The 23,859-nt window shown below is 49.0% G+C and overlaps 10 protein-coding genes across 10 annotated transcripts; 6 read left to right on the top strand and 4 right to left on the bottom strand.

The window, feature by feature from the left end:
- Window positions 1–465: 465 nt before the first annotated feature.
- P152DRAFT_468171 (putative MFS multidrug transporter) lies at window positions 466–2,155 on the top strand (the record flags this gene model as incomplete). The annotated part of the gene is made up of 3 exons (XM_033680810.1): window positions 466–764; window positions 812–1,268; window positions 1,331–2,155. The coding sequence occupies 3 exons, from the start codon at window positions 466–468 to the stop codon at window positions 2,153–2,155; spliced, it is 1,581 nt and encodes a 526-aa protein (XP_033531344.1).
- Window positions 2,156–2,748: 593 nt separating this feature from the next.
- On the top strand, window positions 2,749–4,252 carry P152DRAFT_516416 (BSD-domain-containing protein; the record flags this gene model as incomplete). The annotated part of the gene is made up of 4 exons (XM_033682948.1): window positions 2,749–3,009; window positions 3,108–3,915; window positions 3,967–4,160; window positions 4,196–4,252. Exons 1-4 carry the CDS (start codon window positions 2,827–2,829, stop codon window positions 4,250–4,252), a joined length of 1,242 nt encoding a protein of 413 aa, XP_033531343.1. The 5' UTR covers window positions 2,749–2,826.
- A 14-nt stretch (window positions 4,253–4,266) lies between these two features.
- On the bottom strand, window positions 4,267–6,214 carry P152DRAFT_509052 (TRAUB-domain-containing protein). The gene is made up of 3 exons (XM_033682613.1): window positions 5,991–6,214; window positions 5,844–5,940; window positions 4,267–5,790 (listed from the first exon to the last, which is right to left on the bottom strand). The coding sequence occupies exons 1-3, from the start codon at window positions 6,058–6,060 to the stop codon at window positions 4,413–4,415; spliced, it is 1,545 nt and encodes a 514-aa protein (XP_033531342.1). The 5' UTR covers window positions 6,061–6,214; the 3' UTR covers window positions 4,267–4,412.
- A 120-nt stretch (window positions 6,215–6,334) lies between these two features.
- P152DRAFT_484333 (thiazole biosynthetic enzyme) lies at window positions 6,335–8,050 on the top strand. The gene is made up of 5 exons (XM_033682000.1): window positions 6,335–6,378; window positions 6,451–7,095; window positions 7,157–7,414; window positions 7,468–7,634; window positions 7,693–8,050. The coding sequence occupies exons 2-5, from the start codon at window positions 6,759–6,761 to the stop codon at window positions 7,903–7,905; spliced, it is 975 nt and encodes a 324-aa protein (XP_033531341.1). The 5' UTR covers window positions 6,335–6,378; window positions 6,451–6,758; the 3' UTR covers window positions 7,906–8,050.
- Window positions 8,051–8,312: 262 nt separating this feature from the next.
- Window positions 8,313–9,066, bottom strand: P152DRAFT_451663 (uncharacterized protein; the record flags this gene model as incomplete). The annotated part of the gene is made up of 2 exons (XM_033678244.1): window positions 8,313–8,788; window positions 8,949–9,066. The coding sequence occupies 2 exons, from the start codon at window positions 9,064–9,066 to the stop codon at window positions 8,313–8,315; spliced, it is 594 nt and encodes a 197-aa protein (XP_033531340.1).
- Window positions 8,860–9,695, bottom strand: P152DRAFT_461087 (uncharacterized protein). Its single transcript, XM_033680044.1, has one exon. It carries the CDS (start codon window positions 9,617–9,619, stop codon window positions 9,314–9,316), a length of 306 nt encoding a protein of 101 aa, XP_033531339.1. The 5' UTR covers window positions 9,620–9,695; the 3' UTR covers window positions 8,860–9,313.
- A 2,989-nt stretch (window positions 9,696–12,684) lies between these two features.
- Window positions 12,685–13,494, top strand: P152DRAFT_461084 (uncharacterized protein). Its single transcript, XM_033680043.1, has 3 exons — window positions 12,685–12,803; window positions 12,840–13,265; window positions 13,474–13,494. The coding sequence occupies exons 1-2, from the start codon at window positions 12,734–12,736 to the stop codon at window positions 13,007–13,009; spliced, it is 240 nt and encodes a 79-aa protein (XP_033531338.1). The 5' UTR covers window positions 12,685–12,733; the 3' UTR covers window positions 13,010–13,265; window positions 13,474–13,494.
- Window positions 13,470–14,435, bottom strand: P152DRAFT_441103 (HET-domain-containing protein; the record flags this gene model as incomplete). The annotated part of the gene is made up of 1 exon (XM_033677692.1): window positions 13,470–14,435. One exon carries the CDS (start codon window positions 14,433–14,435, stop codon window positions 13,470–13,472), a length of 966 nt encoding a protein of 321 aa, XP_033531337.1.
- A 1,148-nt stretch (window positions 14,436–15,583) lies between these two features.
- On the top strand, window positions 15,584–18,509 carry P152DRAFT_145599 (HET-domain-containing protein). The gene is made up of 2 exons (XM_033673895.1): window positions 15,584–16,276; window positions 16,328–18,509. The coding sequence occupies exons 1-2, from the start codon at window positions 15,613–15,615 to the stop codon at window positions 18,250–18,252; spliced, it is 2,589 nt and encodes an 862-aa protein (XP_033531336.1). The 5' UTR covers window positions 15,584–15,612; the 3' UTR covers window positions 18,253–18,509.
- A 461-nt stretch (window positions 18,510–18,970) lies between these two features.
- Window positions 18,971–21,450, top strand: P152DRAFT_451660 (uncharacterized protein; the record flags this gene model as incomplete). The annotated part of the gene is made up of 3 exons (XM_033678243.1): window positions 18,971–19,125; window positions 19,203–19,746; window positions 19,885–21,450. The coding sequence occupies 3 exons, from the start codon at window positions 18,971–18,973 to the stop codon at window positions 21,448–21,450; spliced, it is 2,265 nt and encodes a 754-aa protein (XP_033531335.1).
- Between the last annotated feature and the right edge of the window lie 2,409 nt (window positions 21,451–23,859).

The raw sequence follows: 23,859 nt of genomic DNA, 5'->3' as shown, positions 1-23,859 counted from the left end.
ATGTAGAGGATTGTGAAGAGATATCGGAGTCTTAATTGTGCAAGCTTTATAGGCGCCCCCTCGCGTATCGGTGCCGAAGAGCCGCTTCGGTGAACTATGCAAGTGGCTTGAATCTTAACTTAAGACCTGGGATGGCGTGTTCTTCATTTATCAATTGCGTTTATATCGATTCTGTACCTGTGCACCCCCTACGAGCGCTGGACTCTCCCCGACATAAAGCGGACTTCTGTCCTTTCATTCTACAACTTCAGTACAATCATGGAACTTTTCTAGGTGGCTCTTGATCGTGACATTATATTCTTTAGAGAGCGAAGGAGAATTGGATGCGGGGAAGCACAATTTCCATTCTGTTATCTCCCCGGTGGATCGATATCCCGTCAATACCTACCCCCATACCTCCGACGATTCATCCATTTGAGACTTAGATTGTTCCATACCTGGGAATCAGTCCCACTAGTTGACAAGATGGCGGATACCAAAACAAACGATTCGCAAGCTGTGTCAGAGCACACAGTCGACAAGCTAGCAGGCGAGTTGAGAGATTTACAAGAAAATCGCACCGAGGAGAACTCTTCTGTCGAAGACCGCAATGGAACCGGAGATGTTGAGAAGCAGATACCGGTGGAGGGTTGCGAGACTTCGGAATCCCGCGATCCAAACGTCATTGACTGGTTAGGAGAAGGGGATCCAGAACATCCCCAGAACTGGACATGGAAGCGCAAGGGACCGATTGTTGTTCTCGTCGCATTCATCACATTTCTCACGTACGTCCGCCTGTCGCCCTGCTGAGTTTCTTGACTAATGGCCTCAGACCCCTCGCGTCGAGTATGTTCGCGCCCGGAATTCCCGACGTGATGCGTGCCTTCGGCAGCCAGTCGTCAATCCTTGGGTCCTTCACCGTTTCGATTTTCATTCTTGGTTACGCGTGCGGTCCCCTGCTCATCGCCCCCCTCTCCGAACTATATGGAAGATCTCCACTGTACCACTGCTGCAATTTCGGCTTCGTTGCATTCAATGTTGGTTGTGCGTTGTCCAAAAACATGGGGACGTTATTGGCCCTGCGATTCTTCGCGGGGGTTTTCGGCAGTTGCCCGCTGACCATTGGTGCGGGAACGATGGCGGATTTGATCGTGCAGGAGAAAAGAGGGAAGTTCATGGCCATATGGGCGATGGGCCCATTGTTAGGCCCAGTGATTGGCCCCGTCGCTGGAGGTTATCTCACCCAAAGCATTGGATGGAGATGGGTGTTTTGGGTTCTGGCCATCGCAGTAAGCATAACACCATTCTGACGGTTGCGGTCGAGTTGGGGAAATGCTGACGACATGCAAAGGGCGGCGTTTCCATGGTACTTAGCGGTATCTTCCTCCGTGAATCATATCCGCCGGTCCTTCTCGCCCAAAAAGTCCAAAAAATGAGGAAGGAAACCGGGAACGAACAGTTGCGATCCGCCCTGGATGATGGCCGTGCTCCACGCGAAGTGTTCATGTTGTCCATCATCCGACCTCTGCGGATGCTCTTCCTCTCCCCGATCGTATTCATTTTCTCCGCCTACACCGCAGTCATCTATGGGATCCTCTACCTCCTATTCACCACAATTTCGACCACGTTTGAGAACGTGTACCATTTCTCTCAGGGTTCCGTCGGCCTCGCATTCCTAGGGATTGGCGTCGGTAGTCTGATTGGACTTTTCTTTTTTGGTGCCGCTTCGGACCTCTTGCTGAAGCGGCTTGCAAAAGGGGGTGTGCTCAAACCCGAATATCGCATCCCCCCTCTTATTCCAGGCGCTGCCTTTGTTCCAGTCGGACTGTTCTGGTACGGTTGGTCCATTGAGAAGGAAATCCATTGGATAATGCCTATCGTAGGCACCGGCTTCGTTGGCGTGGGTATGATCGCGGTGATGATGACCGTCAGCACATATCTCGTCGACGCGTTCACCACCCATGCGGCGAGCGCCACTGCTGCGAATACCGTCTTCCGTTCCCTCGGAGGCGCGTTTTTGCCGCTCGCCGGACCGCCAATGTTTAAGGCTCTTGGCCTTGGGTGGGGAAGCTCACTCCTCGGGTTTGTTACCTTGGCGATGGTTCCTCTGACCTGGTTCTTCTTCGCATATGGAGAACGGATACGGACGAGTCCAAGGTTCCAGGTCAAATTTTGAGCGGAACAGTATGGGTCCAAAATAGTAATAGACGGCACCAACATATATAATACCATCGTATATAGATTTCGTTTCAGGAGGATGTGCCCCTGGAACTATTGTGATGGGCGGGCTCTCCAGGCCAACCGGGCTTCTTCTTTTCCAATCGCCTTTGAGCGTTCCGTGCTGATAGTTGGAAATACACTATAGTACAGCTTTCCATGATATTGTCAATACCGGTACCTTGTTCCGAGGTCAGGATCCCATGCTCTTATTTAGATGGTCCACATCAGTGCTTCCAACACAGACCTCGTCTCCGCCGTTAAGGTGCCAAGCTCAGTCGTTGGTTTCTATGGACGATTTACCATTAGACGAAAGCCATTCTCACATACATGGATGGGAAAATGGATAGTGCCAATCCAATGGTGTACGCTAAGCATAGGTTACCTCAACCTTCAAAAGTGTGGAAGCTGGAGAACTGTTTGATCGATGGTCGTCACAAAGTTAAATGTAACGGATGACGCTGTTGGTGTGAATAGTCCACCGTGCGTCAACCTCACCTCATACTGTCAGCTGCAGCTCTCACGTATTAATGCCAATATATCTTAACCACCATTTATAGACAACATGCGACATCCCCATCTGTCCTCCTTTTGAATCATTAGCATCTTGGTCTCAGCCGATCCGTGACAATGGATATCGCATACGATCATATCCAGGAAGAAAACCTGCCGGACCACGAACGGGAAGAAGCTCCCGCCGAGGAATCCAAGCCAGCTGGATTGAACACCGAGTTCCAAGAGGCATACAAGGCGTTTTCTAGCAGCCCATGGGGCTCAAGGATTGGTGGCTTTCTCGGTAATGTCCGCAAGCAGGTAAGCCGACTATTTCTAGCTTCTATTGATGGTCCGGAATAGTTGCGATATTAGGCCATGACGTATGTCCCCTACAATGGCTGACGAGCGGACACCAGGGAGAAAGCTACTATGAAGACGCAAGGAAAGATTTGGGTGCTGCCAGCACCCAAGCGACCAACGGGATCAACGCGCTCATTAGTAAAACAACAGCATTATCCCAAGTACAATCCGAATTGCCGCCTGGCGAACCCGCCGGCCCCGCTGGAGAAGCCCCGGGAACAGTTCCTCCCACCACTGCTTCCTCCTCCGCAGATACTACTACAGTGACTCGGGATACAGAAGCCTCCGGTGGTACAGAAACCTCCGAACGACCCGATTCATTGCCCGCCGACATTCTTCACGAGGCGGAGTCGATGCTCGCACGGTTTCGCGTCGAAGCGAGCAAGCGCATGAAAGACATCGAGCGCGCCGAAGACCGAGCCGACGAGGCGATCCTAAATTTTGGTTCGAGCGTTCGGGATTTCTTGAAGGAAGCAGTTACAATTGCGGCGCCCGAGGAGGACGGGACCGACGGGCAAGAGCGGAAGAAGGCAAAGGATGTCCTGTTCGATAACATGGAAGAGGAAAGCCGGCGGGTTTTCCATGCTACGAGACTCGAGGCGCGGTTGCATTCCATCCATACTAAGTTAGACTCGTTCTTGGAAAATCCGGCAGAGGAGGCGTACGATGAGTGGATCGGAAGTTTTAAGGTCGATGAGAAGACCGAGGACATCGCGAATGATCTCGACGCTTATCCCGAGCTCAGGAAGGCGATGGAGGCATGCGTACCCGAACGAGTGGATTATGCCACCTTCTGGAGCCGGTATTATTATCTCCGAAACGTGGTGCAGACGGAGGAAGATCGTCGCAAGGAACTCCTCAAAGGTATGATTGGCAAAACCCGCGTTGGGATAACAGGAGCTCACAATGTCACAGGCGCAGTATCCTCCGACAACGACATGGCTTGGGACTCCGAGAGTGACGATGAACCCGAGGCGATCAAGAAGGATTCACACACTGACCCAAGCAGCTCAACAACAACGCTGCAGCCACCTCGAGCACACAGTTCCAATACGCGTCGCTCTCCAGACCAACATTCTCAGGCTGACAGCGACGCGAGCTATGACCTCGTATCTCGTGCTCCCTCGGCGGCTGGCCCACCCAGCCCCAGCTCGGAGAAGGAGAAAGATGGTGGACTGGCCAAGCCTGCTGCGAAGGATGAGGACAGCGACGAGGATTGGGAATAAGTGGATCGATGCTCGGGTTATTGTTTTGGCGTTACCAGGCTTCATGGTTGGGAACTGTGAGGAAATGGGGAGACCAACGTAGTGTTTTTCCAGGCAAATGGTATTGATGATACGAGGGTAATGGAGTAGTAGTGTTCAACTTCGGAACAACCGCAGTCCTTCTTCCAATGCATCCAACCCGTCGCTCTCCTCTCCCTCCTCCTGCTCCTCCTCCGCCTCGTCCAACCCCAACCTCTGCCCAAACAACCCCCCAAACAACTCCCGACTCCTCCTCTCCCCCCAACTCCCCCTCGCATCCGGTGCCATGAAGCTCACCAACTTCTCATGCACCGTATACTTCAGCTTCCGCCCTCGGCTCGCTTTCCGGTCCACGTCCCGCTTATTCACCTTCGTGCTGCTCGACCGCTTCATCGCCGAGAACGTCCCAGGGTCAAAATCCATTGCGGCCCCACGGCGCGAGAGCAGCTCTTGGAGGAGCGTGGAGTAGAAGTCCGCGTCGTCGTAGACGTCGGAGGTGGCTTCGATGCCTTTGGATGCTTGAACGGGGGCGCAGGAGCGCGGGACGCGGGTCCGCGCCAGGCGTGAGGGATCGGTGATGTGCGACTGGAGAGTATCGAGCAGGGTGGTTTCCCGGTGGTTCGAGGAGAACTTCGATCGCGAGGCGTTGGCGGGGGCGATGCTGCGGGTTTTATGGGACCATTTCTGAAGGGTTGCTTTGCGCTGGCCAACGGCCAGTGATTCGTGATGGCTCATAGTGGACCACATGGACGCGGCATCGTCTAGGTCGACGGCTTTTGCAGGGGCTCCGTTCCTCGTGGCGTTGTCGGTTGTAGATAGCGCGTTCCGCAATTCGTTCAGGGCGGTCCAAAGGCTCAGCGCGGCCGTCTCGGCTGAACGGACGGCGTCCTCTTGCTCGAGGAGAGATTCTTTAGAGTCCTCGGGAAGGCCTGACGGCGCTAAAGAGTTCGTGCTGATCAAAGCCTTTTGCAACCGCATGCGGGTATTCAACAGCGTATCGAACGTTTGTCGCTGCGATTGAACGGCCAGTCCTTTGGCAACATCTCCCTTCGCGGCTTCATTGATGGCCGCCGTGACCTGCTTCTGCTCCTCGCCCATGATCCTCCGCAATTCGGCGCGATCTGCCCCATCGGTGGCCGGGCCGTCCATCGTCGCATCGTCCATGCTTTGATCATCATCCTCGTCGTCGGATTCGAGGTCTTCGGAATCGGATTGCGCGCCCGCTTCACTACCGTCCGATCTCTCCTCCATATCCTCATCGTCCTCCTCCTGCGAATCCGATCCAGCATCCTTCACGCTATTCGTCGCGGTTCGGCGGGTGGCGGGCCCCAGATTCTCGGGCTCGCTGTCGCTGTCGCTGTTGCTGTCAAACCGTCCTTTGGCAAACGGATCATCCGAATCGTCGTCCTCCTCCTCGATCGTATCCCGCGTTATGCGTGATCCCGCATACTGTGGACCGAGCGTTGCGATCTCGCGCTTTCGTAATTTACTTTTGCTGTGAACGGTCAGAGAGCTGGAAATGCTGCCCATGAAATGACATTCTCGTACCCGACTGCTTCGTAATGCTCCCTGGCGAGCGAATCATCCTTCCCACCGGGAGACGAATCGTCACTGTCGTATTGCTCGATATTTTCGGGGTCATATTCTATTCATGATAGTGAGCAAAATAATGTGAGACGAGACTCCATGTCGTACCTGGTAAAGGGTTTCCTTCCAGTTCTGCGACCTGTTCCGCCAGGGATTTGAAACCTTCTCCATTGGCCATATTGCCTTTTCTTTGCTCTCCGGCTGCGGTCTCCTGGCTTCCTGGAAGGTTCAAGACTGGGACGTTGGAGTTGGCAGCAACAGCCGCGGAAATTTTCTGGGAAGATTCATATGGACAGGGATGCAGCAGTTTGGGATTTCTTAGTATATTAAACTGTGGAACCTAAATATAGTCGGCCAAAGCGGGGCAGATCAGGGATAGAACGCATATATATAGTAGTAGAAGTAACAAACTCACCCATTCCATTTCTAATAGTTCAATTGTCCTCATTTCAACTGAAGCTCTTGGGTAGACAGTCACACTCACAGAACCTACATAGTAGAGTATCCCCTCTCCCTCTCTCTCTCATTTATCTTCGAGTTGCCGACGCTAATTGTATTGGTAGAATAGTCGACCAAAGTTAGAAGTACACAATGTATTCTCAAAGTTCCAAGGGAGCGAGTCCAGCGCAGGCAACGTCTGATCAAAGATTTAAAGGTTCAGATAAGTGTCCAGCGTGAGCCGGTGCTCGCATGGTTCGCTCGCTTTATCTCTCGCCCTTCTCCCTCGTCAGGAGCAAAGGGTGTACAGATAGGGCGAGCCACCCATGCAGGCTGAGAACATACGGCCTTAAAACTTGATCTGGATAATACCAGCGAAAGGATCATGCTCCCTCCACCTTCCAAACAAGACCCTAACCAAATGACAGTTCCGGCAAAATGTCTCCACCATCCGCCTTGATCGACCATTCGACCGAGATCGTGGAGTTGGCACATAAGAAACCTGTTCTGACTGGACCAGTTCAGGTCTTGAATGGCCCTACTAGGACAGTCGAAGAGATAGCGGAACGATGGGACGACTTCAAGTTCTCGCCTATTCGTGAGAGTCAAGTCTCGCGCGCGATGACACGCCGCTATTTCAAGGACTTGGACACGTATGCCGAGTCTGATATTGTCATTGTAGGGGCTGGAAGTTGTGGCTTGTCGGCAGCATACATGATTGGAAAGACGAGGCCTGACCTCAAGGTCGCTATAATTGAGGCTTCCGTTTCTCCCGGTATGTGAAACTTTTCTAGTCTTTAAATATTGCAACTGAGTCATTTTGCTAATATCAATAGGTGGCGGCGCCTGGCTTGGAGGGCAGCTCTTCTCCGCCATGGTCATGCGAAAGCCTGCTGATGCATTCTTGCGTGAGGTGGGTGTAGAGTATGAAGATGAGGGCGATTTTGTCGTTGTGAAGCACGCAGCTTTGTTCACTTCGACTTTGCTCTCAAAGGTCATCCAGTTCCCGAACATCAAGTTGTTCAATGCTACTGCGGTCGAGGATCTCATTACTCGTCCCAGTGGAGGAGGTATTCGCATTGCGGGTGTTGTTAGTAAGTTATAGTTTGGATACTCCAGGGAACTTCAAGGTTGACGCTACATTCAGCCAATTGGACACTTGTCACCATGCATCATGACGACCAATCTTGTATGGATCCGAACACCATCAATGCTCCAGTTGTCATCTCAACCACAGGACATGATGGCCCTTTTGGAGCCTTTTCGGTGAAGCGTCTTGTCAGCATGCAGCAGATCCAGAAGCTTGGTGGAATGGTAGGGCCACTGCCCACCTCACGCGCTAGATCTTACAAACACTAACATCACTTGACAGCGCGGCCTTGACATGAACGTAGCCGAAGACGCCATCGTCAAAGGCACCCGCGAAGTCGTCCCTGGTCTCATCGTTGGCGGAATGGAGCTCAGCGAGATCGATGGCGCAAACCGTATGGGTCCGACCTTTGGAGCCATGGCCCTCTCTGGTGTGAAGGCTGCAGAGGAAGCATTGAAAGTGTTTGAGGTAAGGAAGAATGAGAACAACTCCTAAGAATGGACGTATTTGCACGTGTTTTTCAACAGCCCAGACTACGTATTTCAACATACAGTCGCCGCGCCTAAGTAGTATGCAGAAGTCTTGAATTCAGATATGATCATCGTTACAAATTGATTAAATTGGTCACTGAATAATCCGGGAATACGAAATAAATTTCAAGATATCTAAAGTATAGCGTAGTCCTACTGCGATCGACGGATATAGGATGCGTAGGGCGAGTGTTGAACGCCCTGGAGAAGTGCTTCATGGCTATCCGCCGCTCTGAATCATATAGGGTCTAGCACGTCCTTAGATTCGATTTACCGTCTAATGAACCTCAGTATGCTATTTGCTGTAGGATAGGTAGACTGGAGGTCAGGACCTGTCACTCAAGCACTCAGGCATTTTCACTATGTTACTCTCTATCCAATAGTAACATCAATCCACTCCTTTAGTTGTCTTCCCCAGACGTCCTCAATAACACGTCCAGTACCGCTTCGAAATGCAACAGCGCCGTCCCACTCAATCCACATAACATGATAGTAGGCATACATCTCGTCAAATTTCAGTGAAGGATCGCACTGCCATTCCTCGAGATCATCTTCGTCTTGGTCACTAACATCCTGAGCGCCCCTTGACAGCGCAATTAGCTCAATCCGCATACCAGGAACGATCTTTCGGGCCCCGTTTATGCACGGAAAGAGAACGCCAGCGACTGCACCATTTGTGCCATGCAGGGGCAAACAGTGGCGTTGTCCATCAGTGGACGTAAATGATTTACCGCTGGATAGCCAGGTGCGTTCGGTACGGCCAGAGATGTAACGCGCATTAGGCAGGGTTTCCGTAGACCTTGCATCGTCTCGGAGCGGAATCGGATACCAAAATTCAGAATCCGGGGCTGAGGGGTGAGTGAAGTAAGAGCTGTGGAGAATACTCCAATCGAGCAAAGATCACGTATCAGTGAGAAGAGCGATGTATTGGATGTATCTAAAATACAGCGTGAAGAGATAGAGATAGACATCTCCGAGCAAACACAAACCACGTGACCCAACACACACTGAAGTCAGGTGACCTCCGTGTGACAAGAGCGTTGCTGTAGCCATCCATGTGGAGGAGAGTATATCTCCTCGTAGACCTCACTGTTGTTCTCAAAGTCTCTGTCAAATTCGTACTCATGTCGAGACCATCCGTCTGGTAAAATACAATGTATGTCTGAACAGGCTGAGATATATTTCTGCCATAGGCTACTAACCATTTGGGGTGGTGAAGTCAAGTCCTCATGCATGTACCACTGCACCAGCGGAACGAAGCTGTGACACTCGGAGGTCCCCATCACAGCTTCAGAGTAGTCAGATCTCTTTATGTAGTTGAAGCCGGCAACGCAGTTGCTGTAATCGATCTCAGACTCCCAACCAACCCATGATCAGCTTGGGAGATAAGCGTTGGTTGAGGTATTTCGTTTTATCCGCCTCGTGGCAGCTCGCTCCGGTTGCCATAGGAGAGCAACGTCAAAGAACATTTGCGGAAGGCCAGAAATGAAGCCACCAGGGAAGATGCGAGTCAACGCCGTAGTGATGCCAGCAAACGCAAAGACGGCGTCCTCTGGATAAGAGAATCCTCTGCTATTGTATCCTGCTGCAAGTCGGAAGTATCCGTACAGAGAAGGAAATGGCATTGAGAAAATGCCAACGAGATCGGAATACAATCGGTGTGACGATGGACGAGCCATATTCTCATATTCAGGTTAAGGTAGGATCCTTGGCGGCTTGGCAATTTTTACTCCACCAACACGCGTCAGAACGCGCATTTCATCAATTATATCAACGCAGCAACCACTAGGGCAGTCCAAATGAGCTCATCTGGATTAAATGATGAATTACGGAGGGATCTCATAAAAGGTGGCAGTAATGGGCCCGTGCGTTGATGATTCAGCATGATGAGTCATCATGCTAAGTCATGTAACCTGCCTTCTTTATGAAGAATTCAGGATTGAAGCTACGTATATACACGTCCATTCCTGCTATGGTTTGGTCATTTAAGTGATGAAAATGTTGATTACAAGACTATATACAGTTAGAGAGAGCTATACGAATGGGTAGAATCTACAAATACCGATGTGGGTGCCTCAGGCACTTAAATTTGGGTAATGCTATACCCAATTCGGCTAGTATTTATGAGGGCATTTATGAGCGCTAGGGCTAAATCGGGTTAGATTTCATGAAGACTTTATGAGGACGGCGTGCCCTAGCAACCACCACGTTCATTACTTTATCAATTTAGGTATTTTTGAGGAGCTATTGACAGCAAACACCTACTTATCTATTTAGATGGTAGCCATGCCTCCTTTCCAGCTACCAGCTACCAGGTCTCAGATCTCAGATGCGACTTTACGCGACATAGAGTACCGTCTCAACGCTGGACAAGTCAATATGCACATAATCGCCGCAACGAGTATAAACAAGAATACAATGACGAGATTAAGGAAGCGATGGAGCGAGACTGGGACCATTTACGCCATAAGGACGCGTCGCCCTGGTCCTAGACCTATTGTTACCCCCGCAATGTATGTCGATCTCGAGACACAGCTTCTAATGCGGCCAGGGATATATCAGGACGAACTTCAGTACTTCCTCTGGGACAACTGGTCTATCTGGGTCAGCCAGCCTACCATCAGTCGTTGTATTGCGGAGCTCAACATGACTCGCAAGGTCATGCAACGACATGCCGCACAGCGCAATGAAATACTCCGAGGGGAATGCTATCTTGAAATGCAAGACTATCCAGTGGACTGGTTAGTCTTCGTAGATGAATCCGCATGCAGCGAGAGGACTCTCCTTCGCAAATATGGATACAGTCCTCGTGGTACACCAGCAATTGATGTTCAATGGCTCCGGAGGACAGAACGGTGGAGCCTCCTTCCTGTATACGACATAAATGGCTATCTAGAGGATCCCCTCATCGTGAATGCAGCCGTGGATGGAGAGATGTTTAAACAATGGCTTCAGGAATGCGTTTTGCCGAAAATGAATCCATTCCCTGGTCCGCGGTCTATTCTGATTATGGATAACTGCAGTACTCATCGCATTACGGTAGGTCTTCTGTCTTAGCCTGGCTATCATATAAACTTACAAAGTAGTAGGGTATTCGCCAATTATGCGACGCTAAGGGTGTTGTTCTTAAATACTTGCCTCCATACTCGCCAGACTTAAATCTCATTGAGCCTTCGTTCCATGTCTTAAAAAGCTGGATGAAGCGGAATGATGATTTGCTTCCAGAGTTTAGGGAAGGCTATGAGGCGGCGTTTGTAGAGTTTCTAAAGGCAGCATGTATTGCTTTTACTGACCGGACAAACCATCAAGCGCTGTGGCTGAAGTCTGGATATAATGTTCATGGTATTAATTTATAGATAAATCCGAGACCGTTTAAAAGGCACGATGGTTTACTAGCTACCCCCTCTAGTGTCCGGAGGGTTAATAAACGACCGTTTAAAGCGTTCGAGTAGCTTCTTTGACCCGATGCTCTTAAGATAACCATCCTTGATATTCAGCCTCTCAGCAAGACAGATAGGATTTCTGCGAGCCTCCAGATTCGCATCGCCTATGGTATAACCTTCATTATCAAGGTCCTCGCCTGCCTTGATCAACTCTTCCCTTTGCGCTTCAGGCCGGCCCTGACCTATCCACCTACAAAACTCCCGGACCGTGAAGCCGTCGACTGATGATACTGGAGAACTGGGAGGTACTGGAAATTGAGTTGCCATAGGTATGGTAGGCGGCATACCCCAGGGCGTTATACCCATAGATGGGAAGCCGAAGTTGAAGTTCTGGGTAGGGCCTGGCTGTGATGATAGAGTCTCAGTGGAAGACCGCTTTGATTGGAAGTATTTCGGGCCTCTTGTGCTTGTTTCTGTTGGTCCCACGTAAAAAGCTGTTGCTGGATAGGGGCAGGAGGTGTTTCGATACTGTGAAGAGTAGGAGATATGCGGATTAGTTCGGCCCAGTTCTTAGTAATGCGATCAGATATCTCCATATGGCGATTTTCTGCCTGTGGGTTCGGCCAGCAATATAATGACCTTGCAGGACACCGATGTGAACCCAACGTGCACTTCCATCGCTGGGTAATCTCAGTCACAAGCGCACTCTTATCTGTATTGGCGGTGGTAATCGCTTGTACCGCCGGAGTAAGAGGATGCGCCAAAGATAGGGTACTGCCAGAAGATGCAGCAGTTGTCGATTGCCTGAGAATAGGGACTGGAGTCGGTAATGGCTCGAAAGTTGTGCCATATTTAACTTCAATGGTAATCTTGAGGTTTTGTAGGTTGAGTTCATGATACTGATAGTGTAAAACAGCGCGGAATTCTTTAGCGTCGTTATCAGTACTAAGATCAATGTCGTTCTCAACCACAGGTTTCGTTCGGCTATCAATCTTTGCTGCAGAGAACGAAGCCTTCGTCTCATGATGATAGACGAGAGGTTCAAACCGCTTCATTGCTTGTGATTTGGCGATAGATTGCGCAACCTCCAGAATCTTCTCGCGATTGATATCCGCAAGGCTCGCTGCTGTCATTTTCTTCGGAAGTGCTAGCCCATCAAGGTATGGAATGAGCGTGAGGATGATCTTCATAGTCTTGCCGAATAGATTGTATATCTTATTGGTTGATTGAGATGCTGAATTCGCAGCAGGGCTGGCAATAGGCGATGATATCCCAGGTTGAGATCCGGTACCAAACCCTTGGACATTTGCTAAAACAGAACCTCGTTTCAGACGCTTGCGAGGTAACTCAACAACACCATCAGTAGAATCTACCTCATCCTGGCCGTCGCTACTATCGTCGTTATCCGAAATGATAAAGGTACGCCCCCTGGCAGGAGTCGGCGTGGATGGTGGAAAAGAGACTGCTTTCGTTTGCTTGCGTTTCTTCGCTGCTGCTACAGGCTGAGCCTTCGTAGGCCCTGCCCTCGTTGTGGTCTTCGCGGATTTCGTAGTCTTCGAACTAGCAGCTCTGCCGTTATCACTAGTAGAGCTACCTTTTGAATTTGACTTTGTTGCCTTTTTTATAGGTCGACGACCAACCGCTGGTGCTAGTCTTGCTTGCACTACGTTATCTGGTGTGTCTTGATGTAGAGGATCCGCGAAACCGACTCGCATCTGCCTGCGTCTGAGTCTACGTCGTCGAGAATATGGTGTATCCGTTTCTATATCGGATTTCAATTCGGATTCACTATGACGAGGACTTGATGACGGGATATTGCGGTTTGATTGATCGCGCTTACGGGCCATTCCTAACAGAGTTTCGACTGCAGCTTCTTCTCCAGAGTCGTATTCGTTGTTCATCGATCGAGATAGTGCTTTGGAATATGCGATACGACGCGAGCCTGACGCGATTTAGTTCAACAAGTTCTGTAACTATAGTATTAAAACATACAGCGTTACGACAGCAGAAAATAAAGATTTCAACAAATGTTTGAAGCCTAAGAGCAATGATTATGGGCTAGATAAAAGCGCGATATTGATATAATTGATAAAAGCGCGTTCTGACGCGTGTTGGTGGAGTAAAAATTGCCAAGCCGCCAAGGATCCTACCTTAACCTGAATATGAGAATAGCGCTTTTCCAGTTGTTCTCGTATAGCACGGTCGTTCCGCATTCCCAAAAAACCTCTACACCCGAGAATGTTATCTTTCTAGCGGAAAATATGTCTTCCTGGAAGGTCCATCCTCTCCTGGCCCAAATCGGTGCGAAAGGTAATGTTCGGTACCTCACTAACTTTATTCGCTGTGATAGGGGAAACACTTCACTTTCGTACCTCCTGGGTTGCGAGATCCCACGCAGACCCCGCAGACCATGATTCGCATGCTCGCCATCTTGAGCAATAATAGTTAAGTTAGAGTTTGCATAGATAGAAGCCATATTGTTGATCTGGCCGTGCTTCATATCATCATCGTCTTGCACGATGCAAAGCGCGTCCGTCCAGAGGTACCTTTCTTGAAGGAGCTCTGTCAACTGGATAGCATCTTTGACTGTGTTTGGGATTCTGTCCCACACGGCTGGATCGTTAAGAGCTCCAGGTATTTGTAACATCGGGAGGTTCTGTTTCAAGGTAGCAAAATACTGAATTGGGCCCCAGACGTAGCTGAGGGTCAGATATTTAGCACCTCTAGGGGCGGGAGTCAGACATCTGAGCCAGGTGTCAACAAAGTGTCGTGGATTTGGAGGCGGTAGATATTGGGCAGCAGTTGATGTACGGCAAGAAGGCGTGTTCTTTTGCTGGTGGGATTTATCGCAGTGGGACTTCCATTTTTTATAAAGTCCCCTTTCGATCCAACTTGGATGAGGCAACTGCAGGCGGGCACTGCCAGGACCAATGATATCCAGCAAATTCTGGCGTAGACGCGTAAAAGTTGTGGCATAATAGGGGAACCGCCCGATATCCGAGGAAATGATTAGTTTATCTGCTTCATCTTCTGTTTTTCTGGCAAATAGCCCAAGGTCTGCGTCCTCCGCTTTGCTCCAGAAGTCATCACCAAGAGTCTTTAATATCGGCATGTGTATCGGACACGTCTCATGCGCAAGTTGTTTAGCCTTCCCAAGATTATGGCGCCTCGAATCCTCCTTAGTGTTGGTAGTCACCACATTGACAAGAATATGACAAACTCGACAACTGGTGTTTGCCTTCATTAATTGTTAGCTAGCGACCTTCTAATAAGGGATCCAGCTACTTTCATCTATAGAGGCAGAAAAGACCAAACGGCAATGGACATACTCTCCCAGCCTACCATATCCTTGTGTTGCGCGTGAAGGCCCAATAGAGTATGCTTTATATCTCTAGGGACTATAACTTCCGCTTGTGGAAAACAGAGCCATGGAAGGCTGGGCGGCTGGCTGGGGTGGAGGAGTACGTCCATTGTCGCTTGTGACAGCCATTCCGCCTCTACAAATGGCCTAATGGGGAAGGCAAACCTTATCATTCTTCTTAATGTCTAGCCGAACACTTGGATCCTTCTCTATGCTTGAGCCTCTCTGATATTGGCGGCGTTTGTTAGAACTGTATGATGCTTTTTGTGCAAGGGGCTGAGGAGCCATGGTAGGGTAAGCGGCCGCTTAAGTTCCAGCATAACAATATCTACGAAACGATAGCCAACAGAGAATGAAGTAACAAGCCCTTGAGCATCGACTTAAGGGGTTATTTCTGTTTAGTATAGTAAGGAAATTTGAATCGGATAAACCTTAAAAGGATCTGGAGAAATAACTATCAGGCTGAAGTATAGGAGAGGAAATGTTGGCAAGGCTTGTTATGGTATGGTCCTAGGCCTGTCGATGTGGCTGACTGCCATAGAAATGTGGCTGGTGGATTAGAGTACGCACTGGTAGCAAATCGTTCTCGTAGCCTGATTTCGAGTTTGCCATTTAGTTCTCCATCTCTGGCGTTGGATATCAGATTGTGCCGGATGACCCATCCGAAAAGGGCGGTGAGTGTGCCGACTGCCGAAGGCTAAGGTGTCGCATTCCGCGTGGGTGTTGATTAAGCAGATTCGCTGCATAAGCTCAGTGACAGTCGAGACACCGCAAGTTGTTGACGATTCCCATTGCCTAGGAAAGAGATCTAGCTAGCCAAAACAGTTAACTAACTAAAGATTATTACATAGTTGTATCTTCACGGAAATCACATTCGATCCTTCCTTACAAACTAGGCCTATCATCAATTCAGGATATCATATTATCAATGGAAGCAACTATTGCACGTATCCCACAAACACTCACTCTTTGGGAGAAAACCTTTACATCAGAAGATTTTATACCCATTGCATTCCCTAATGTCTCCAATCCAGTACTAAAGCTCAAATTTATGGTCCCGGATCACACTGGCCAGATATCTCATATCCGCCGCAATCTACTTTGCGACGGTGCACTCTGCAAGGGAGCCAAGGATCTCATACACGGTCAATTTTTTCATTGCCTAGACTGCGTCGAGAGTATAGATCTCTGCGAACGATGCATTACACATCCACAAAACGCCCATGACAAGTCCCATACGTTGCTTAGTCTACACTGTAGACCGCACCAGCCTCATGAGCAGTCGCGTCGGATTGTCTCGACAGAACACGGGGTTCATGACGAAGAATTCTTAGAATTCGAGCTAACAACACAGACTTTACGGCGGGACTTTCCTATCGTCTGGGAAGGGCTGGATCAAAGTCCTCCGGCAGCGAATTGGCCTCTAGCGGAGGGCGAAAAGTTCAAACTACGATTGAAGCGACCGGCCCAAAATTGTTCCGTATACACCATTGCTTATCCTAGGGACAGAAAGAAGCTTGCCAGTTTACGCGAGTTTGAATCCGCTTCCAACCCAGAGATTGAATATCATTTAGAGTTCTATGATAGCCTTCGTAAGAACGTCTGTATGGAATTGTAAAGCCTATGCTAACGCAAGTTTGTAGCTTGGTCGCACGATCGTGTTGTACCAGTGTCTAATGGATCAACTCCAGTTCCCCACCCGCTGGATCGAAGCTTTAGACGGGTAAATCAAAATTCAGGGAGCGATGAGTGCTTTCAACTTGCCCGAGATTGGCTCCAAGGATGCCGTTCGAGTCACCCAGAATGCGATCATGCTTCCGTCAGATCTCTCCCGACCCGAGTGCTCGACGTCCAAGGAGTTGATTCTACGCGTGTATTTCTTTGTCACACCGCTAACCTGGCGGGAGAGTACATAGCCCTGAGTTACTGCTGGGGGCCACCACCCAAAGGCATTCAAACCACGAAAGAAAATCTACATGAGCACCAGAACGCTGGGTTACTCATCGAAGACCTGCCGCCAACTATCCGAGATGCTATTCGCGCAACACAAGCGCTTGGCATCAAATATCTTTGGGCTGATCGCCTTTCTATCATCCAGGACGACGCAGATGACTGGGCTCGCGAGGCCGGTAGAATGTGCAATATCTACGAAGATGCCGCACTTACACTTAGCGTTGATGATAGTGTCAGCGTTTGGGATGGTATATTTGGGGACCAGAACCATGCCAATTTGAAGTACCAACAACTCGAGGGGTACCCACTGCTGTTCCGTGGGGAGACGCCTCACAAAGACCTCGACACGGATTACGATCACAAAGCTCCGCTGCATCTTCGCGCTTGGACTTTACAGGAGCGGCTTATGAGCCGTCGAATTCTTCATTTCACGTCCAACGAATTGGTGTGGGAATGCAATCGGAAGACGGAGTGCGAGTGTAGACGCCAGTCCAGCGCCTCTCGTGGAAGGCTTAATGCTAAAATGCTTGCAAACAAAGCTCGCTTGTATGATGAGTGGAGAGTCCTGGTGCCAGAATACACTTCAAGATCATTGACTGTGGAGTCAGACAAGCTGGCCGCCCTCTCCGGTCTTGTCACAAGATTCCAAAATCTCATGACGCAAGTTGCTGGAGAATCAGATGCGTGTCTCGCAGGCCTCTGGAGCGGTAATTTAGCCGCTGAACTTGCCTGGCTACCCTCCGATGGACACGCACAGTCACTCTGGCTCAAAAGCAGTGACGGAAAGGAGGATCCCGAACTTCCGACTAATGCCGCAGAAATAGAGCGATGGGTCGCAGAGAAGGTATCAAAACACAAAAGGCGCACTCCCGAGACCTATATCGCACCATCTTGGAGCTGGGCATCAATACAAGGGCCGGTGTCATACTTTAGATGTTATCCGCCATCGCCATTCGCGAACCAGATCAACGCTACTCAAGCAGCAATCAAGTTGAAGAACAAACTTCAACCTAACGGGCCAGTTGAACGGGCTAGGCTCACGATCCGAGGTCACATTGTCAGCAATCTACGTCTTTTCGCCAACCACAACCTGGTTCATATCAAAGACCGGACAGGAAAAGGTCCTAAGGAGGTGTGCACAGTAACATGTGCAGGCAAATACGCCATCAAATTCCGACCAGACGACCATCTCGGCGCCATTCGCGACTACGGCAACAAATCAATGACCGTCAAATGTCTTCTCCTCGGCACCCAGGACGTTGTCGAAATTGTCGGAACGCCCTCAACTATAACAATGAACTACCCAGAGGCTCGACTCGAAGCTTTACGGGAAGACGACACTGGCCTGAAGGAACTCTCCGAAGAACAACAACAGCAGGTGTCCAGCAAAGAGAGTCAGAATGGAGGATCGAACCTTTTGCCGGATATATTTGGCGCAGAGGAAAAACGCAACTTGATTCGCTGTTCGTTCTACATCATTCTGGCGCCGTCCGTGGATCAAGCAGGGGACTTTGTGAGAATAGGTTGTTTTGAAGTAGGCAAGAGTCGTGGTAGCGCAAGAATAATGCGCAAGATTATGGAGATGTCAAAATGGGAGGAAGTTACGATTCTTTGAGGACGTTCTGGAGTAGGATAGGAAAAGGGATTGCTGAGTATAAATACCGGAAAATCTATGGTAAATCTTTCTACTAGTTACCTACTACAAAATTGATGCCTAGTAAACTTCTTTACAGCCATTGCTTGTTCCCGTACTGACTAAGGAAAGCTCCGCCATCACGCCATGACCCGAGTGCCTATCAATTAGACACTCAATTTGGGTCCTTTAGAGCCTAATTCGATGCCACGGTGCCGGAGATTCGATTTACAGCGCCTCGTATCCGCCCGTTGGCTAGGCACCCTACTGCCCGTCTTATAGGCTTCCGATTCTGGTTATATAATCAAGCCACTTTCTTGGCGGGTAAGAACTTTTGAAGGGAACTTCCGTAGGGCTAGTTATCACTTATCAGGTAAGATGACAGGGGGTAGTAGGTAGGTCCTTTTGAAACACCTAAGAAGTGCACAGATTTTCCTGTGGTACCTCTAGTCCATTCTGGATGGTAGGATGCGGTTTCAAAACAATCGACTAACATTTTGGCATCAATTCATATATTCATATTAAAGGCGCAGTGCTTGGCCATGAAGCGCCTTGCGCCCGGTCATCCCCATCCGTCTGCTAGCTATCGGTAAGTACTTAAGACTCTCGTGGCTATGAATGAAATTGGATAACTTTTTTATTTGACCCTTAGAATGAAAAATGAAAAATCAATTACCTGAATTATAGCTACATATCCATCATGCGTTGGGGAAATCTGTCTTTACGTGTGCCAGACCCTACAGACCCTGCTTCTGACATGGATTCATTCGCACAGTCGGAAAGGCAGCAGGTCAAGGGTGTGGATTCACCTGTTGAACTCTTGGAAACCCCCTTTCCTCAGCGTCGTCGAAAGAGGTGAGCCCTTAAAGACTCCTTGACCAGGCTGACAGGAACCATCGTTGGGTAGAATTCGAGACTGATTCTTCTACCAGCAACCAGACCGGGTATTCCAAGCAGGAGATATGGACGAGCCGTGCTACGGTGGTGCTCCGTACAGTCGGCCTCAAGCTCTTGCCAGCCCTGACACGAAATAAAGAGCATGCAAAAATTGCATTGCACAAGAATCGCTTGAATGCTTGCATTCGTTGCTTGGTCCATATCGTACCCCTTTCCGGGGCAATCGCTCTACTCGTATTGAATATGGCGCAGTACTATATTTCCTCAAACATGTTGTCGAGCCGTATTGTTGCTCTTCAGTTCGTCGCAAAGCTCCATGAGTTGACCATGGTTGCATCCCTTGCAACCACACTGTCGTCCTATACTCAATATTTACTTGCTTCAAAGAGGGGCCTTCCATTTGGCGCGGCATTTGCTGGGCTCCATGTTTTGCAACTCACATATCTATGGTCACCGGAGTTGTGGGGATCAATGGCCTCCAAGGTTTATGGCTGGAGGTTCAAACTGCAAATGCTATCTTTGATAGTCCTTGTCACCGCTCTGATGGTTATTGTTGGGCCTGCAAGTGCCGCTACCATGGTATGTACAGTATGCATGCCCTTGGACTGGACGTCAAAGTCAAGCTAAGATGTCCACTGCACCCCTGCTACGTCTTTAAAAGTATCTTATTGAGTTCATACGTTTACTTCAAGCTCCTGCTGATGCTTCATGACATAGATTCCAAGAAGCATCCTATATCCTCGGAACCAGTATCTTTTTGCTTCCAATACGACGAGAGATACATTATTCCCGATCAACTTGACGGCTGCGCTATATAACGACCGCTGCAGACCCGATCTCCGCGCCGCATCCCCTGCCTTCGAGCAAATCGAATCTTGTCCTTGGTCCATCAATGGCACTGGCACCTCCTATATTCAGTCATTGGAACCAGTGATACGCAATTTGACCAGCGGGGTATACCTCTCATCCGACTTCGAGGCTGGCCCTTTGTTCTCCCGTTCCTCAAGCTGGTTGGGCGACAACCTGATATCTCCGTGTACATTTTCGCTGGACTTAAATAATACTGACGGCACTGTATTAGTCTCGACTCAAGCACAGTGGCTACTTCCATTCGGCAGTGAAACCGCTACCAGGGGTGTAGATGTCATCGAGACCGAGAATTCCATGGACCCATATGCGGAAGTACAGTGTTCTCTTCAGGACTCCGTTGTCTGGGATCTTAAAAGCAATCCAGCCGAACTGTACTTCGGTCAAGCTGCCGGGATTCACAACATCTCGGACACTCTGACGGATGCGGAGTATCAACTCTTACGGAATCAAGTAGTTGCAAGCAACGGAACGTACAATGACGCTCTCTTCGTGGAGATTCCGGATTCTAAGAAAATTGGCATTTTATTGTTATCATCCTCCCGAAATTGTCCGAATGGTTACCCAAACCGCTTTAAAGAGGTCTGCATCACTCCCTGCAGTGCAGATCTTGGCTGGATCTCGACAACTGTGCGCTTCGATGGATCCACGGTGGCCAGTCGGCGCACTTCCCAACCAGGTGATATCTTATTCCGCTATGCTCATGCTGATAAAGATTGGTTGGCAATGGTTAATCCCAACCTGGAGGGTGCCAACATGACCGCATTCAATTTTCTGAGTTCAAATCTCTCAACACAGCTCTTCAACCGTGGAGAAGACGGTGCTGTAGTGTTTTCAACCCTATTAGCCGCAACCCTATCGATTACGACGCCTCCACCATCCCATTACTACTGGGGAGATCCGAAAACATCAACAACGTCGCTTGAAGTGAGCGGTACCACGGCAGAATCTATACCGTACTCTGGTGTGAATGATCTCCCATCGCAGTTCAGACAAATCCTGTACCAGAGAGGATACGGATATGGGCCGGATATCCTCGCCGTGAAGCTGTCACTGGCAATCTTGCTTATATATTGCCTCGTTACATTGGCACATATATGTATTTCCATCTGGTACGGCATTAGCTCAATAGCATGGACCTCTTTCTCGGAAGCCATCGCACTAGCGATGAACTCCCCGACTGCTCCGGAACTTCAGAATACCTGCGCGGGAATCGCGACCGCAAATATTTTCGGATACAAAGTGCGAATTGGATCTAGGACAGCTCCGGGCGATCTATCTAATGGCATGAGATCGACTATGGACGAACAAGATGTTCCGCACCTTGAGCTACTATTCCCGTCGCATGGCTCTCATGCAATCGAGAATGTTCAGTTGAACTGCAAGTATGGCGCACTGAAAGAGAAGATTGATTGAGTTGAGCCTTTAAAGAAAATAAGAAGCTGGAACTGAGGGCTTCTGCACCCAATATTCGTGGCTAGAGTGGACTCAGCGAAGGTCGGAAGTGCTTCTACTGTGTTGTATCTCTCCTCCTGTATCGGCTTTTCTAAACATCGGGTTGCGCCGTGCCGTGCCGGGGCACAATCCTTATGACGAGTTCTCTCATCCGCTTCGCACAAGGTGTCCTTGGTTTGGATATCACGCTGAGTCTCTCTGTTCATGACGAGATTATGGACCTCCTCTAATATGCAGTCGGAAGCGCTCAACGGTGAAATGCAGGGATTGGCTTGCGCGCTACTGATTCGATTGCTGTGCCGTCATCTCTGATGCGATAATGGAATTGCCAATCACAATGGATCATCTCTCTGCTCCATTGAGTTAAATAACAAACTCATTTCCGGGTTTGTTGACTTTGCTGTGTTGACTTAGGTGTGCTGACTCTGGTGTGTTCCGAACTTTCTGTCACAGAACTAATAGAGGAGGAGGGAATAGAGTTCTAGGTTGTATTAGTAAGTCTATACGACTACTAGCTATGCATGATGAAGTCAAGGCGTTTTATGAAGAAGAGAAGAGGATGTTTATATGTTCGAGTTGGACATAAACGAAGCAGCTGGGGGGGCTCTGTGGCTCGAGCGATTCAGGAGGCTGTGGGTGATGTGGCGCGGGAGATCTGGGAAGCTCCCGCGACAACTGTTCACAGCAGTTGCAAACCCAGACGGCCGATTTAACCATTTTCTATCGTGGAGAAATCAATCCATTAGCATATGAGCAAGCGGCCGCGCCGAAAGAACAGGCGAAATCGAACGTGAGCCGAGACAAAGGGATGAAGAAAAAGCGGGTCCTCATGTCGGTCCCATATGAGGGAGAACAACTGTCAACTAGAGGTCTTATAATTAACGTGCTGCCTCTGATACGGTCGTGATATGTAAGATACGCAGTTACCAATTCCATTAATCTAAACTAAAGAGAGAGGGAGAAAGAAGAAATCTCCAGCGCCTCTGTGCACGAGATATTGACTCTCCCCTCTACTGTCCTAATATACTGCTCCCATATGACCACTTTACTGATAGATAAGGTAACCTCCCTCCCTGCGTGGCGGGCATCCCTGTCTGAGGGCAATTTCCTAGGTACTTCGAGTCCAACGCAATCCACAGCAGACATACACAATTAGAGTTCTATGAATTCAAATGAATCGCTCTCCATAGCCATTTCTGAACATGCTAACAAATTCAAACTGGAAAAATACATGTGCGTGGTTATGTTCTCGCCTGATTTCTCAACAGCATGTCTTATCCTCAATCCAGGCATCTTCAATTACAGCATCACCATCATAATCTAATTGCCTGTAAAACCTGTTAAATATCATTATCCATGCCGTACAGTTACATGAGCATATTTATAAATCATCGTGAACGATGTGTGTGCCGTGCCGTGCAAGATTGCTCAAGTTCGGCATGCAGGTAGGTACTTCCAGTCGAAACGATGGACAATCCTGGTTAGTGCAGTATGCTTATTCGAGTAACGTATATTTGGTCGTACACAGTCAGTAATCAAATTTATTTTAGTTGTCACTAGTATCATTGCCCAGTGGCTGGTGAGATTTTCCCCCCTCAGAAGTACCAAAATCACCACATTTCAACTTCAACGCCAAACAGCTCAACACCAGCTTCGAAATAATATAATTTTTAAATGCTAAGAAAAATACTAAAGCCTGGGTAACTGAGCCTACTATTTTAGATCTCTAAATACCCCCTGTGTTGTGGTTTAATTTTGTGCTGAAGTTGGTGAGTTGTATGAAAAAACTGCCATAACTTTAATCCTAAATCACGTAACACCACAACTTATTAGGATTAAATTTCGGAGACTAGGAGCAAGAGGGAGTCCTAAAGAACTCTATCTAAGTTTTGAATTTAAAAATAATGTTGAAAGTGTGGCTATATTGCCTTGTAAATTTCCAGAGCGGCGGTTTTGGTACTTCTGAAGGGGGGAAAATCTCAAAACGGGGGGAAAATCTCACCAGCCTTGCCCAGTCTATGATCTGTGGCTGGTGAAGCCTAACTACTTCAGGAGCACAGTGGATTCCCCTGCGTGCAGAATCCAGAACCGCTCTTAGCCGCCCTGGAAGAAGCCTTGTTTTGATATCTTGGCTTTGGTTGCTGATCGGTGGGTTGCTGACTTGACGAACGATAAACTCCGGTTCCTTATCTCAGCTTGGGCTCAGGCGGTTAGGGCAGTCCAAATGAGCTCATCTGGATTAAATGATGAATTACGGAGGGATCTCATAAAAGGTGGCAGTAATGGGCCCGTGCGTTGCTGATTCAGCATGATGAGTCATCACGCTGAGTCATGTAACCTGCCTTCTTTATGAAGAATTCAGGATTGAAG

This window comes from Eremomyces bilateralis (genome assembly GCF_010015585.1).
Source record: "Eremomyces bilateralis CBS 781.70 unplaced genomic scaffold P152scaffold_22, whole genome shotgun sequence".
NCBI lineage: Eukaryota > Fungi > Ascomycota > Dothideomycetes > Eremomycetales > Eremomycetaceae > Eremomyces > Eremomyces bilateralis.
This window is presented reverse-complemented; position numbering and strand designations above follow the sequence as displayed.

Bases quoted from the DNA above. Each gene is read 5' to 3' on its own strand.
- P152DRAFT_509052 (XM_033682613.1), bottom strand. From the start codon at position 6,060: ATGGCCAATGGAGAAGGTTTCAAATCCCTGGCGGAACAGGTCGCAGAA. The intron at 5,941-5,990 runs GTACGACATGGA...TATCATGAATAG, and splicing joins GGAAGGAAACCCTTTACCAG to AATATGACCCCGAAAATATC. The intron at 5,791-5,843 runs GTACGAGAATGT...GACCGTTCACAG, and splicing joins GAGCATTACGAAGCAGTCGG to CAAAAGTAAATTACGAAAGC.
- P152DRAFT_484333 (XM_033682000.1), top strand. From the start codon at position 6,759: ATGTCTCCACCATCCGCCTTGATCGACCATTCGACCGAGATCGTGGAG. The intron at 7,096-7,156 runs GTATGTGAAACT...TAATATCAATAG, and splicing joins TGAGGCTTCCGTTTCTCCCG to GTGGCGGCGCCTGGCTTGGA. The intron at 7,415-7,467 runs GTAAGTTATAGT...CGCTACATTCAG, and splicing joins TCGCATTGCGGGTGTTGTTA to CCAATTGGACACTTGTCACC.
- P152DRAFT_461087 (XM_033680044.1), bottom strand. From the start codon at position 9,619: ATGGCTCGTCCATCGTCACACCGATTGTATTCCGATCTCGTTGGCATT.
- P152DRAFT_461084 (XM_033680043.1), top strand. From the start codon at position 12,734: ATGATAAAGGTACGCCCCCTGGCAGGAGTCGGCGTGGATGGTGGAAAA. The intron at 12,804-12,839 runs GTTTCTTCGCTG...GAGCCTTCGTAG, and splicing joins GACTGCTTTCGTTTGCTTGC to GCCCTGCCCTCGTTGTGGTC.
- P152DRAFT_145599 (XM_033673895.1), top strand. From the start codon at position 15,613: ATGGAAGCAACTATTGCACGTATCCCACAAACACTCACTCTTTGGGAG. The intron at 16,277-16,327 runs GTAAGAACGTCT...GCAAGTTTGTAG, and splicing joins AGAGTTCTATGATAGCCTTC to CTTGGTCGCACGATCGTGTT.